General features: G+C 56.4%; 1 protein-coding gene across 2 annotated transcripts in view; it reads right to left on the reverse strand.

Annotated features, from left to right (window-relative positions):
- PACSIN2 (protein kinase C and casein kinase substrate in neurons 2) overlaps positions 1-14,878 on the reverse strand; it is a 132,082-nt gene that overhangs the window by 25,879 nt on the left and 91,325 nt on the right. For both annotated transcript variants that reach the window (XM_019447104.2, XM_053895715.1), the window contains exon 2: positions 11,619-11,756. In XM_019447104.2, the coding sequence (XP_019302649.1) occupies positions 11,619-11,678 (60 nt within the window). In that variant the 5' untranslated portion in view covers positions 11,679-11,756. The remainder of the gene's footprint in view (positions 1-11,618; positions 11,757-14,878) is intronic.

Genomic DNA, 14,878 nt, shown 5'->3' on the forward strand with positions numbered 1-14,878 from the left:
TTTTGCATCAAAAATTAAGGATTTCTGTTCAGAAGCCAACACCACGGACAAAGTTAACAGACCGCAAACACTGTTTCCCAATCTGCTACGTCTAAATTGACAACACGCTAAACTGGAATATCCCAGTAAGTCCTATATACCAACATGAAAAAGGCCCCGAGGGAAGTCAGGCAAAAGGTATGAACAGGCAACTTCAGAGAGAAGCAAAGTCCAAGGGGCTGACGGCAGCGAGGCGCTCACACTCGTGTGATTGGGGAAATGCCCACGATCTGAAGGCTCTTCACCTGACAGACTGGCAAACCCCAGAGAGTGGGAACTGACAAGCGTGGGGCGGGGGGGGCATACGGCATACGGGACCCTTACTGTATACACTGGGGGAAGGTAGCCTGAGGCAGGCCTGAGAACAACCAGGCAGTAATTAAGTCATTAAGCAGACACATGCCCTGTGAGGACCTGGCAATTTTGTTCCTGAGTCATCCCCACAGAAATGTTCTCTTGGGCTGTGGGCACACAGGAGTCTTCACCCTGGGGAATGCGTGGGTGAATGGGGGGCGGGGGGAGCTGTGGCACACCAAGGCGGAGGCAAGCGGCGGGAAAAGTGCAGGACTCGGGTACAGACCTTGCGACCTGCACGGACCTCACGAACAGAAGGAAACAGAACGGCAACGGTGGGCAGCATGACGGCCTCGGTGTGAATTAAAAACAGCCGCACACAAAGCAAGGCTATCAAGTTTATGAGAACCCAGGCTAACACAAGCCACGACACAAGAGAAGGGAAGGGACTAGCGTCAAAGGCAGGGAGAGAGATGGTGAAGGATGCGGGTGTTGGGTCGCATCCCACCTACCAGTCCCAGCGGTCTGATGAGGCGCAGCTTGTCTTCCCCGGGGAGGCTTCCCTGAGACCAGCTGTCCCTGCAGGACCACCAAGGGGGAGCACCTGTAGCGCCTGCACTCGCAGACAGGTGGGGCCAATTCCCCACCACAGGCTCCTGCTTGCTGGTCCACGTGGGGGCCACGAGAGCCCTTCCAAACACTGTCCCCATGGCCTGCAGCCACAGCTCGACCCACACGGGTCACGATCGTGCGTGTTCGCCGCCTCCCTGCCCCAGCTGGACTGCAAGCCGCTGGCCACGGGCATCACAATGAGTGCTTCTCAGCAGCAGCAGCATCACAAAAGAGCACGTCAACGCTGTGCCAGGCAGTGTAAAACAGCCCTGCATGTGTCCCCTCCTGTGACAATCCTCAGCAGTGGATACCATTAGTGTTTCCATTTTATAGAAAAGGAAACTGGGGTCTAAAGAGGCAGAGTCACCCACGATCGTGCAGCCAGAAAAAGGAAGAGCCCGCCTTCCAGAACCTTCCTCGGGCTGAGAAGAGAGAGAGTAAAGCCAAGACTTAACGAGTCAATGTCAAGTGACGTGTGTGTCTCCAACCAGCCTTATGGGTCCCAGGGAAGGCCACAGACAGAGTTCAAGACAGAGAAGTAACGTACGGGCCCCGTTCCTGATTCCACTGTGTGCCACTGAGGCTCATCAGGAACCCCAAATCTGTAAACTACTGAGACCGCTTGCCGAAGATGACCTCGATTTCACGCCCAGAAGCTTTATTATGCCCTTTAACCTGGGACACTGAAGGCCCAGGCACCACAACTGCTCCTTGCACATCCTGGAAAGGCAGGTTCAAGGGCGAACCAGCCGTGCGGAGCTGACCGGACAGAAGGAAAAGCCCTTGGTGTTGTCCCTCCCTCCCGGCAAGTCCATGGAATCAGAGTCAAATGTTTTCTCCAAAGGTGATAAAGTACACGGAGAGGCTCCGGGACATTCTGAAAGACAAGGATGAAAAATGACCCTGTTGGGATTCCTTAACTACAGGCCTGCAGACGGTGGGGAGATTGGCTGAATGAGCTTCTGTTACCTGGTTTGAGTCCCCCAGCCCCCAGCCCTCTCCGACGTGGCCGCCTCTCAGGAGGGAGAGGCAAAGACCTGGGCCTGCCCCGAAATAAATGGCCTTGTGTGGGTCTCTCTCCCCACGTTTCTAATCCTTCAGCTGTAAGGCAGAAGTAGAACTGATTTTGTAAGGACTAATCACACTGGGCTAGGGTGGGTTTACGGTACGGGCCGGGTTTATTCCCGGTCGGGTGCACTCTTAGCCCGGCTCAGGCATCGCTGGACAAGACCGGGCCATTTCCGCAGGTTGTCCATGGGGGCATAGGATCAGATGACCTCCAAGGGTCCTTCTCAATTAGAGGATTTCTAATGGAAGGGTCTGTCAACGCTACCAGCTGGCCGGCTGCCCCTGAAGCCCTCATAACTCAATTTCTGACAGCCTGGTGCCACCCTCTTGCCACACACCGATGTGTCATCAACACCTAACTGTGCCAAGAACTGTGGGAGGGACGAGGGATACAAACTTCTGTGGTCCCTACCTTCCTGGGGTTTGTGGTCAGATAAATAACACAATTACAGACGGTGACAAGTTCTAGAAGGAATGCCCTGGGTCATCGGAGTTGCCTGAAGGAAAGGGTGTCTGTGGCAAGAGTGGAAGAGAACTCTGAGGGGCAAGGCTGCTTTCTGAAGGCTCGAGGCAGGATATCAAGGCCCCATGGAGCGTGAGCCACACGAGACGCCACCCCCTCGGGGAAACTGCCCCCCACCCCCACCCCAGCTCACCCTCCCTCGTTACTCCCGTATGACACATGTAGCTACAAGCCCAAATGCGGTAACACAGTGGGTTCCGAGGCAAGGACCGTGCCTTTATTCTCCGTCCTCCAGGCCAGGCCCACAGAGGGCACCCCGTAAGATCCCCTCAATGCCCGAATGCCGCTGGAGCAGGAGGGACGGCAAAGTTGCTAAGCGCTCAGCTGGACGCACGGGCAATGAAGCAACCCGTGATCCTTTATTTACCAAGGTCTTAATCCAGTGAGCCATTCCAGCTCTCCTCACAAAACTAAAAGGAATGGACTGTTGGAGCACCACCAGAGAGTACCTCCAGGGATGACGGATGTCACTAACACTCGTGCCGATCTGGAAAGAGCCGTTTAAGCAGAAAGCAGCAGAGAGCCCCGCGGCTGCTTCACTCATGCTGACGAGGCTTTCCTTCAAACCCAGGATCCGAGTTAGTTCGGCCCCAGGTCTACCCGTGCCCCAGGCAGGCCGGGAGCGCTCCAGGCCTGGGCCTTGGGGTGTCGCCACTTCCCCACCCACGTGCCTGGTGGGGCGCACGTCATTTGCCACATCCCGCACACAGAGGCAGGGGGGCCCCACGGTGCCAGCGCAGAGCCTCCTGTCTCAGCCTAGCCCAGGCCCTACTCTGAACCCCCCTTTCCGAACGGGGTCACCATCGACTTCAGGGTTGTGCAATCTGCTGGGCGCCTGAAAGCACCGGGGAGCGCAGACTCGCTCTGGAAAACCCTCGAGTCTGTGCCCGCTTGCAAGCTGTGCTCTGGCGCCCCTCGTTCTACGGGGCTCCACCTGACTTCTCCCCGCTGCCTTCCAGCTGGGCTCGCCCACCATCTGGGCTCCCAACTCACCCTGCACTGGAACCAGAGGATCTAGGAGTTCCCCACCTTGGTGCTCCCCTGAACCGGCCCTAACCTCACCGGGCTCCGCCTCCTCAAAACGGGGTAATGTCATTCACCTGGTGGGGCTCCGGGAGCCCGATCTGTGCTCTGGCTGCCTCTGACCCAGCGCCAGTCCCGTCTCACTCCGGGGCCTCACTCCGGTCCCGGATCCGGTTTTCAGCTCTCGCTCCCAATGTTGACCGGCCCTGCCGGCCGGCCGTGCCTGGAACCGTGCTCACCAAGTAGGAGGGTGAAGAAATGAGGCTCCTTACCCTGCCAAGGCACCCTGTGCCGCTCGACAATTTCAAAGCACAAATCCCAGCCTTCAGCACCGTGGAAGATCAACTGCTTACCGATCTTTAAATGTCCCAAATGATGAACGAAAAAAAGAAGACCCAGAATCCCAGAAATCCCGGTTCTCAGGTCTAACTCCGAAGGCAGAACACATCGTGTCGAGAGGAAGGATGCGTTTAAACAAAGTTACTTCAGAGCTGACCTCCTCCTAGGGTGGCCAGCTAGGTTCACTGTGCTCTGTGCCCTCAGCATGCGATGCTCAGCGTCAGCAAAGGCCCGGCGACACCCATGGACTTGTCCCGAGCACAGCACACGCCCCACCTGCAAGCCATCACCCCCAAGACTCCACCCTGGCGCTCACACATGCTCACCCTTCAGCCGAGTGCCCGGGAAACAGCACGAGGACACGGCTGCCCAGTGACTAGGTCACTACCCTCCCCGAGTCTCCCTCACCCCAGGCAGGCGCTGGGCGAGGGGCACCGCACTGCCGTAAGAGCTGCCGCTAACCTGGATGGTGAGCCGGGTCTTGCCAGGTGCGTCAGCCAGGGCTCGCTGGCAGCTGTTGTCGGAAGCTCTAACCGTGAAAGGGGGCAGGGACAGTTAGAGAGCTGACAGCAGGTGAACCCTTGGGGCACAAAGCCAAATTACCTTGGCGGGGGGAGACTGCCAGACTGGAAAGGTGATAACAGCACTTCCTCCAGGCGGTGCCCCCTTCCTTCCAGGCCCAGCCCCTCCCCAAATCCCGCTTCCACAGTCCCCCCACCCCTCCCTGGTCCCCTGCCTCAGAATTCCTGGTTCTACCTTCATGATTCCTGCAACCACCCCACACAACACACACACACACACACACACACACACACACACACACACACACACACACACACGGGCTGCCTCACCCTAACTCCAGGCCTGGGCCCCTCAGCTCCAGCCCCAAACGTCTGCATACAAATGTCTCCATGGAGCTAAGCCAGCACGGCCTAATTGAGAATTGAGCATTCAAGAGCTCACCAGCTCTAAAATTGGGTAATTCTATTTATTTACTGAGTAGAAAGGGAAAATGTTGTATCTTACATGGCTTAAACAAGTTGCTTTCACATCGCTGAGATCAAACAAGAGAATAATTTATCTTCAGAGGACACGCTTGACGGCAAAGCACCTTGAGTGTTCGATTCTCTCAAGGAACGGCTCCTTACGTGCAGTTTGGACCGGGGCGGGGGGGGGGGGACAAGCCCGTTCCCGTGTACACAACATGCACGTGCAGGGACGAGAAGCGGGTGAGCGAGGAGGCCACACTCCCCGGGGCTCGGGAATCACGGCCGGGCCCTGTGGAGGCTGACTATAATCCCCGCAAGCATCCCGAGGAGGAGAGGTCCGCCTAGGAACCCGGGCAGGCTGTCTCTCTACTCTGAGCCCGAGGGTCACACGCTCGCGAACAGTGGCGCCAGGGTCCGCCCAGACAGGACTCAACCGTCTTCACGCTGAAGCAGAAGCATTAAGTGTGTGGCGCTCAGAGCAAAGGGACACTTCTCTCCCGTAAGCAGCTCCCGGGAGGCTGAGAGCTGGGGCGAGAGAGCAGTTCCAGAGGCAGGCGCCTGGGCCCAAACCCCGGCTCCGCCACCGACTACTTCCGGGAAGCCGGGCATCCGCCAACCACCCGAGCCTCGCTTTCTCCACCTGCAAAGTGGAGATGACCATCTCAGAAGGCAGTCGTAAGAACCGAGAACACCCACAAAGCCAGAGCAGGGGCCTGGCACAGAGCACGTGTGCATTAAATGCTAGCCGTCATCACTGTTTTTCATTTCTAAACTTCTCGTTGTCGGTTAACGTTCCTTTTAACACGTTCTGCTAGAAGTACACGGACCATAAGCACACAGCTTATGCGCACACAGCTGGGTGACTTAGCAGCGAGTACACACCCACGCGTGGGACACGGGGGCAGGGGGACAAAAGTCCCTGCTCGCCCAGAGCCACCTCTAACACAGCCCTGGCGAGCCCACTCGGGGTGGGGGGAGGGGAGCCTCTTCCGCATCCTCACAGCGTTTGCTCTGGACCATTTAAAAGGCCCTTGTGTCTGTTTTATTCATGCCGTGTCCCCAAGGCCTAGCACGGGGCCTGGCACATGGCAGCGCTCTACAATTGTTCACCGAAAGACTGATTTCTGCCCACTATTGTGGTTATTTGCACACATATTTTAATTCCGAATATTTCACGCAAGCTTATGAGCAGAGCAGGTCTTACCACCCAGCATCAAACCCCTTCCTTTCTCTGACTTACCCATGCATCCAGTCGACGATCATTCAGCGTGTCAGGCACCGTGCTAAGTCCCCGGCACCCAGGCGTGAGAATTGGAGGATGGAGAATCGAGTCCTCGCCCCCAGGTTCTCAGAGCCCAGAGGGAGACGCACACGGTGAGACTACACACTGGATGGGCCTGCGGGAAGGCCGCCTGAGCCCCGCCAGAAGGGGTCGGGGAAGGCTGCCTCGAGAAGGAGCTGGAAGGAAACGGAGATCAGGCTGGAGGAAAGACCACGAGCAAGGCAGGCAGCGCCCTGTGGACAGGAGCCTGGGGGCGCTCCGTTTAGCTGGAGCCCAGGGCAGTGCCGCTCAGGAAGGACCAGGTGGTTCAGCAGCTGCCAGCACGGGCTTAGGTCTTAGTTATGCTAACGAGTGTGGCTCCAGTGTGGAGGGGATGCACAAAACAGAAGCTTCCCACCCCCAGGGCAAGGAATCGCACAGGTTTGCTTTTCCAGACGAGCCGCCCTGGCTTCAGGCTAGAGAACAGACTGAACACAGGGGAGGCCAGGGCCCTGACCCTCCATCATGACGCAGCAGGTACTGGTTTGCCTGAAAGAAGGAATGAATTAGAAACTCTAGGGAAATGACGGCCTGCCACCAGCCTGCCGGCAGCTAGGCCTGAGCACGGCGGGATTACGACAAAGGCGATGCACCCACGGACAGGCCGTCACGCGGAGGAGAACTCCGTCCAGGCCTGCGTACGTCAGGGCGGTGGCCGGAGAGCGAGTGGAATAGGTCACTGCCACAGAGCACCAAGGTTGTTGTCTCCATGTGCCTCGTGCCTCCGCTCACCGTCCGCCTGCTGCCCTGTGACTGCCCGACGTGGCAAACGCTGGCTCCGGGGCCTCAAGACCGTGGACTCAGCCCAGGGTCTGGACCACGGCGGCCGCCATCAGGCTCTGCGGAAGCCACGGACACGGGGCACTGGCATCTTCTGAGTATGTTACCTACGAAACTCGTCTAGAGGGACGGGAGAAGCGCACCCCGTTCCACGCGGACAACTTTCCAGGCCAAACGGCGCTGCGTGTGGAGACGCCCGCAAGTGATACCCCGTCCCCACAGTCCGAGAGGAGGCTGCAGGGGGAGGTTTCTGTGAAGGAGGCACCTGCCGACTCTTCGGGGGCCAAGGTTCCCAGAACATGTTACAGCAAGACACTTCTGTCCTCTTCACCCCCCAAATACTCTTCTCCTCCGAGGCTCTTGGCGCCCACAGAGCGCGCGGTACGGGTCAGCCCCAGCCTGGCTTCTCCGGGGAGATGTGAGCTCTAAGCGCACATATGGCCGGCGGCTGAGCAGAACCCCTGCCTCGGGGATGAGGCGGATTCAGAGCCCAGTTTCTGAAGTCAGCAGTAGGCCCTCCCAGCCCGGCCACCAAGGGGTCCTCGGAGACCCGGGCAGCAGCAGGCCTGCAGGTGACAAACCCGCCATTTTGTGTGCGGAGCCCCCGAAGACAGAGGAGGCCGGGCTCTCCTAGGAAGCACTGGTGACACTTGAAAAGCCCCACAACTCGCAGCCGAGGCTCTCAGTGCACCGGCCCCAGAGCCAAAGAGAAGACCCGGGAGCAGGGCCTAGAAGCGGCGGACACGGTGGGAGGGCCCTCGGGCTTCTGGAGCGAGCCAGAGCCAGAGCCAGAAGACGTGCCAGAGGTAACCGAGCCCCCCTACCCCCGCCGGGAAGCCTGTGGGGAGGGGACGTGCCAGGCTCCAACTTGCCGAAGAAGCCACCCGCTGCTTGCTGAACAGCCCCCCGCCCCCGGCCCCAACCTACCCAATCCCACGTGACTTCCCGCCTCCAAAGAATTCACGGTCTTCAGCCCTCTGCAAGGCCCTGCTCATTCCGGCCTCCAGACTTTGCTCCAACCCAGAAGCCTGCCCCATCTCCCTGCTCCCGACTCAAAGCCCAGCCCCACCCACCCCACACACCTTCCCTGGTGATTGCAGCCAGCAGGCTCTCCTCCTCCGAACGCGACGCCCAGAGGCTGACTGCGGCTTGGTCCCACGGCCCTCAGACCCCATGGAGACCAGCATCCGTTCTCCACCCAGAGCCTTCCCCGCGGGGCCCCTCTTGTCTAAATGGCTCACTCTGTGTTGGGTGATACACAAAATGTCCCCTCCAAATACCCACAAGCACTTCCATTTGATATTAATTCCTGTGGGTGATCTGTCCTCCCACAGATCAGGACCTGTTCGCTCATCTAGCAAACATGTGAGTGCAGAGTGAGTACCGATCCCGCTCGTCCTCCAAAGCACCTTTCCTGCCCCCCCCAGGGGGAGCCCCACTTTCCGCCGCTCTCCAGCCAGTCTTCCGGCAGCCCACGCAGTGATCTGTCTAGTGTCGGTCTCTTCCCACGGGAGCTTACCTCCAAAGGTCACAGCCAAAGGCTCCCGGAGGGCGGGGTCATGTCCCTCCTGTGCAGGCACATGGCCAGCATGCAGAAAAGGTTTCTGGAATGACCCACTCCAGTGAGTACCCTTCAGCGGAAAGGAGCAAGACTGAGCATGAGGACTTCTCCACCTCGAGACCACCAGGCTGTGTTGAGATTCGTACAGGTCTGTGGCCACATCAGCGAGAAGACACCTTTCGTGGGCAAGAGCGGCCTTGCTGGCAGCTTGGAGAGATGCGCAGCTGGCCGCAAGCACCGACGCCACTCAGAGCCCGACGGGGCGGGTTCACCCTGAGTGACGTCACGCTCCTCCCTTCAGCAAAAACCCATCCCGGAGGAGGAGGAGGTGGGCAGCATGGAGTTATACAAGCTGAAAAGTGATTTCAGAGACAGCATCACAAGGTGAGCCGACCCTGCCTAGAAAATAAATCGTTGGCCTTAGCATTCCTCGGGCAAAAGATGTTCTTGGCCGTGGACGTTATCGCAGCTAAGAATTTAACAGGGAGCCTGAGAGCTTCAATCAGCGACAGGACCTGTTAAAGCCACTCGATTTAATATATGCTGACACTATATACTGGCAACTTTAACCTTTTTTTTTAAAGTAGCAGCTGAAGGCTTCTGCAGTAGCCCTATATGTAGATCCCTGATGTCTCCAGAGCAGTTTCAGCCACCGACTGGGAACTCAAACGATGCCGCCAAACGCACCTTGCGGGAACAGGTGATGTGCTGTGTGCGTGCTGACCCCCAGCTCCCACATCGGAGGGACAGAGCTCCCCGCCAGCACTTGTCCTGAAGCCCCCTTTCCACTTTCCACAGGCTCATTCCTGGAACCCTCACGACAATACTGGGATATAGGTACCATTTTTACCCCCATCTTACAGATTGGGCAACTGAGGCAAAGAAAAATTAGTAACTTGCCCCAAGCGCCCCACCCTCCACCCCTATGCAGTTAGTGACGAACCAGGAGTCGAGCCTAGGCCACACCTCTGAACCGGTCCCGGTGCCTCTCCTGGCCTATGGCTCACAAGGCCCAGCCCGCCCTCGGGCACACCCGCCCGAGGTGTGTGCCGACCTCTCTCGGCACCGTCATCCAGCTCAAGGCAGCTGCTGATTAGTACCAGACGGTAATGTCACCACAGTTACAAAACAAAAAGTCTCCCCACAGCTAAAGGATTCTGTCTAGTTTGGGTTCAGGGTCGAAACTAACGAGGACCTGCGTCTCCACCAGACACACCCGGTCTCACTGGAGCTCACGGGAGGGCTCCGCACAGCCATCGCTGGCTGGCCGTGAGCTGGCAAGGCCAGTCTCCCTCCTGGGGGCGAGTGAGACCCGTCTGCCCGTGAACCTGAACCTGCACGGGGGGCAGTCCTGTTCCAGCGCTGTCCCGGAGGCACCTCCAGACCGTATTCTGTAACTGCCTGTTCCAACACAGCTTCACATAGTCCACCACGGACACCCCACAACCCCCACGGCGTGAGGACATTCCTAACAACGCCAGGAAGCCACTGCTGTGGCAGCCGGACTCAACCGTGACTCTGTCGTCACCCTGTCACTCTTAGGGCCTTCTGAGGAATGTTTCCTGAGGCAGGTGTACCTCTCTGGCTACTGAAATTTGGGCTCTGGCCTGGATACCCACCAGGGAGGCTGAGGGGTAAGGACTCGGACCGTCCCATTTCCCAATGGAGTCTCACATGACCTAGCACGTAGTAGCTGCTCATGAAACACAGACTTTTCATAAGACGAAGTATTCAGCTAAAAGTCAATAATGACCTTTTGGCCAACACACAGGAAAGAAAAGTGTTAACAGAACTCTGAGTTCCTTGCTCACGTTTTTTAACACTGGGCACCTGTGATCACTGTCTCTACTAGACAATAATATCAGATGGTGTTTGTTCTCAGACAAAACGATACACCTACTCAACCTCCGTTTATAAAACTAATTCGTCCAAGTCCCCAGCAAACCCCAGCGCTTCCTCCTTGTATCTCACGCCACTGGAGCCTCTGTTGCCTGGAAAGCACCCACATGGGTGCTGACGTCTGTATTCTCACTTCATCCTGCAGCTTCCCCGAAGGCCAGTATCCTCTATTTTTTTAAGTTTATTTATATATTTTGAGAGAGAGAGAGAGAGAGCGCGCGCGCACAGAGGTGACTGTGTGCCCGCCAGTGGGGGAGGGGCAGAAAGAGAGGGAGAACGAGAATCCCAAGCAGGCTCCACATTGTCTGACATGGGGCTCGAACCCACACACTGTGAGATCATGACCTGAGCCAAAATCAAGAGCTGGACGCTTGACTGACTGAGCCACCCAGGCGCCCCTTACCCCCCACTTTAGAGACGAAGATTCTGAGGCTCTTATCAGTCAAGCCACTTGCCCGAAATCACAGCTAGCGACGGCACAGTCGGGAACAGAACCCAGATCTTTCTAACTGCAAAGTCGGTGCTCTCTCCACTAAGCCCACTGCTGCCTGGAAAGTTCCAGGGGTTTTGCCCCAAGAACAAAAATGGACTTTCCTTTAAGCAGCAGGCAGAAAAAAGTAAATGGGCTCAGGAAGAGTGACTTCCAGAGAAAACAAAACTCCCCCCCCCCCGCCCACCACCACCTCCACAAAATTTCTAATCGGGGAAGGAGTTCCTCATGGGCCTAGACTCACAGGAAGATGCTCTGACAGCTCAAGGGCGGCTTGCTCGGCCCCCTGGACAGCCTGCACTGTCCCAGCATGGCGTCACATCACCGCCGTCCATTTTTCCACACACGACTCAGAAGCCACGCGGCCTCTCGGGCCAAGCCCCGCAACGAGCATACACAGAGCCAAGTCACAACACGGCTAAGCACGAAAACGAAGATCCGAGAACGGACAGGCGCTAAGACCCTGACAAACGCTGCTTTATCAGTCCTTCCTGGCAAGGTCAGCTCACCACCTGCACTGACAGCCAAGCCACCCCTGCTGCCACCTGGATCTGACCCCGAAGACAGGGCCTATCTGGGGTATGCTCATCTCCTCCCCAGTTCCGGCCAGGAGAAGCCGGGCCCGTCAGGCACCATCGGCCTGCTCTCCGCACACGTGAGGAAGCAAGCGTGGGCATTACCTCCCAGAAGCTATCGCTGGACACTTCCACTCCAACGGAGTCGTCGTAAGCGACAGACATCTCTTCGGACAGTGAGGGAGCAGCGGCCAATGCTTAACGCAGAGGTCAACTTCAGATGCTCAAAATCCGTAGACAAACCTGTCAAAGAAAAAGCACATCATTGTGGTTTTTAAATTCTTTTTTTTTTAATTTTTTTTTTTTAACATTTATTTATTTTTGAGACAGAGAGAGAGAGAGAGCACGAACAGGGGAGGGTCAGAGAAAGAGGGAGACACAGAATCTGAAACAGGCTCCAGGCTCTGAGGTGTCAGCACAGAGCCCAACGCGGGGCTCGAATCCACGGACCGCGAGATCATGACCTGAGCTGAAGTCGGACGCTTAACCGACTGAGCCACCCAGGCGCCCCTTAAATTCTTAAGGTAAGAAGCAAGTCACGGCCATCACACGACTTCCATATCCATTACTGCCTTAGTACAGAGCAGTCTCAAACGTTCCCTTTAGGTGAGAGAAAATCAATAAACACATATATATGCATGTGTTATATATGCCCGTGCGCGTGTGTATTTCGTATTAACAGGCGAACCTTCTCAACACCTTACTGAAGAGCTCAAAGAGCTTTCTGGAGAACGGTTCGTGTTCTTAGACCAACAGATTGATAACCTTACTAAACAAGCTTCCTCGTCGCTTGGAGAAGGAGAGCACGTGTGCGGAGAACAGCGAAAGCAGGCAGAATTCCTGCATCTCTGGACTCGCCCTGCCCCAGCCTGTGCCACCCACCGGGCAGGACTAGGCCCTGCAGTCAGACACGAGAGGAAGTCATCCGCCTTGGACACCTGACTCCACCCCCAGGCTCCCCCATGTTTCACTGTGTTGGGCAGTGTGTCCCCAGCCACTGTGTTGGGCAATGTCACCTCAGCCACTGAGGCCCCAGATCAGACCAGTTTGTTCTGATACCATCAGGGTGAAGGTCAGCTAGAGTAAAGACAAACAGGCGAAAGTGACCACTTCTGGGTCATGAGGCGGTGTTCTAAACCCAGGCAAGGGCAAAGGCGTGATTAACCCCCTGCTAGAGGGAGGTGCCGCGATGCTCACGAGCACAGACCACAGCGATGCATGACCCGTCCACGGCCACATGAGACTCGCTGGCTTCTTGCTGAAAAGTTGACTCCGCCCTCCCTCCCATCACCCTGTGTCCAGATCACACAGCCAGAGTTCTGGAACTTCCCCTCACGACCAGAGTCAGGAGTCCAAAGCTTCAGCTTCGCTCGGGGAGGGACCAGGCAGGATGGGGTGGGTGCAGGGTGACCCACACTGCTAAGCCTCCAAGGTACAAGACTTTGTTCTGGACCCTTTTCCATATGCTACCGCATTTAATTCTTACAACCCCCGAAGCAACAATCCAGAAGCGTGGTAAGGAACAGGAACACGGGCTCTAGAGTCAGGCTACCTGGGCTCTAATCCCAGACCTGTTACTCACTAGCTGGGCAGTAGTTGGCAAGTTACCCAACCTCTCTGTGCCTCAACAGCCTTATCTGATTATGGGACGTACATCACAGAATTACAGTGAGGGTGAAATGAGGCCAGACACACAGAGGCAAACAGTACTGTGGTCCGTAGTGAGCGCTATGGACACAGTAAATTACAATGTAACGTCATTAGAGAGTAATAATTACCACTATCGTTACTTTTGTCTCCACTTTATAGTTGAGAGAACTGATGCTCAGGGAGGGGAGGTTAAGTAACTTGCCTACGGTCACCCAAGTCATGAATGGCAGAGACAAACATTTGACAAGTTTGCTACGGTAATGTTCTCTCCATCGCACCAAGATGTTTTCCAAGAACGATCTGAAGTTTGAATAAATCTGGTGTCCTATAACCTAAGATCTAGTGGCTATTAAAAAGGCTTCATGAGGGGCGCCAGGGTGGCTCAGTCGGTTAAGCAGCCGACTTCGGCTCAGGTCATGATCTCCTGGTCCGTGAGTTCGAGCCCCGCGTCGGGCTCTGTGCTGACACCTCGGAGCCTGGAGCCTGTTTCGGATTCTGTGTCTCCCTCTCTCTCTGCCCCTCCCCCGTTCATGCTGTCTCTCCCTGTCTCAAAAATAAACATTAAATATATATATATATTAAAAAAAAAAAGGCTTCATGTGATGGATGTCACAGCTTCTGAAGATGAACACAGCACTTGTACAGCCAATAAATTCAAAGAGCGGATGATGGTACTTCAAAGCCAAGTGCGCCAAGTTCACGCACGCTACAGCCAGGCGGTTGCCCGGGCGCCACGTGCACACACTTCCTGACAGCGTGCCGGCTGGACCTCGCTCCAACATCACAGGGCAGCGTGTCATTTTAACTCCAGGGTATCAGAAAGGCCGACCGTCTTCTCTGGCTGGGCCCTGGTGCCACGTCCCACAGCACCCCCCATCTATGCAATCGTGTGCTCTTGGCCCGGGCCCTCCTGGGAGCACGCCGGCCCATGTTTGCAGTGGCAGAAAGTCTTCTACCCAGGCCAGCCGTCTCTGCTCCAGGCTCCTCAGGAAATATCTGGGCTTTGGGCTCAGGCAAGTCTCAAAGTGGTCCGATCCGGCCGCTGGCTAGGCTGCCTGGCCAGCTCCGGGAACAGCTGCAGGGAGGAGCTGCAGGGATCTGGACGGAGAAGCAACTCGATACCTGAAGAGCTCAGCCGGAGGGACTCAGACTCGGCTGGGGTTCAGCCATGGTGTAGATGTAAACGGACAGTCGGTTCTGCCTGAGATTTATTAAGAGCCTATTAAGTGCTGGGAGCCAAGAAGAGGTTGCCACTGGGCTCACAGCACAAAAAGACACACTTACTTGACTTCTAGGGGCCAGAACCTGAATCGCCAAGTAACAAAACCAGGCAACACTGGATGGAGTTGCAAGGGCTTCAGAGAGGAGGCCTGCTCTGAGCTGACCAGCAGGAACAAGGCGAGTCCAGCTTTCCCCGCCCGAGCCCCACACTGGCAACGTGGTGATGCTCCCTCGCTCCAGGGTCCTGAGCCCACCCTGGCACTGCACTAGCCCACTGCGACAGTCCCCAGGTGACAGCGGTCCCGGCGCCAAGCTGACCCCTGGCCTCAAGGACAGAGCTTTCGACATTTCACGAGGAAGTATGATCTCTACTATGCGATATTTTAAAATATCATTTTTTAGGTTAGAAAGTTCCTTTCCACTGTAATTCTTCTAAGAGCTGTGATCACAAATGGATGTTTACGTTAAGACTGGCTTTCTTTTTCCTTAAATGT

Source organism: Panthera pardus, unplaced genomic scaffold (genome assembly GCF_024362965.1).
Source record: "Panthera pardus isolate Hobbes unplaced genomic scaffold, ASM2436296v1 HiC_scaffold_6, whole genome shotgun sequence".
Lineage (NCBI taxonomy): Eukaryota > Metazoa > Chordata > Mammalia > Carnivora > Felidae > Panthera > Panthera pardus.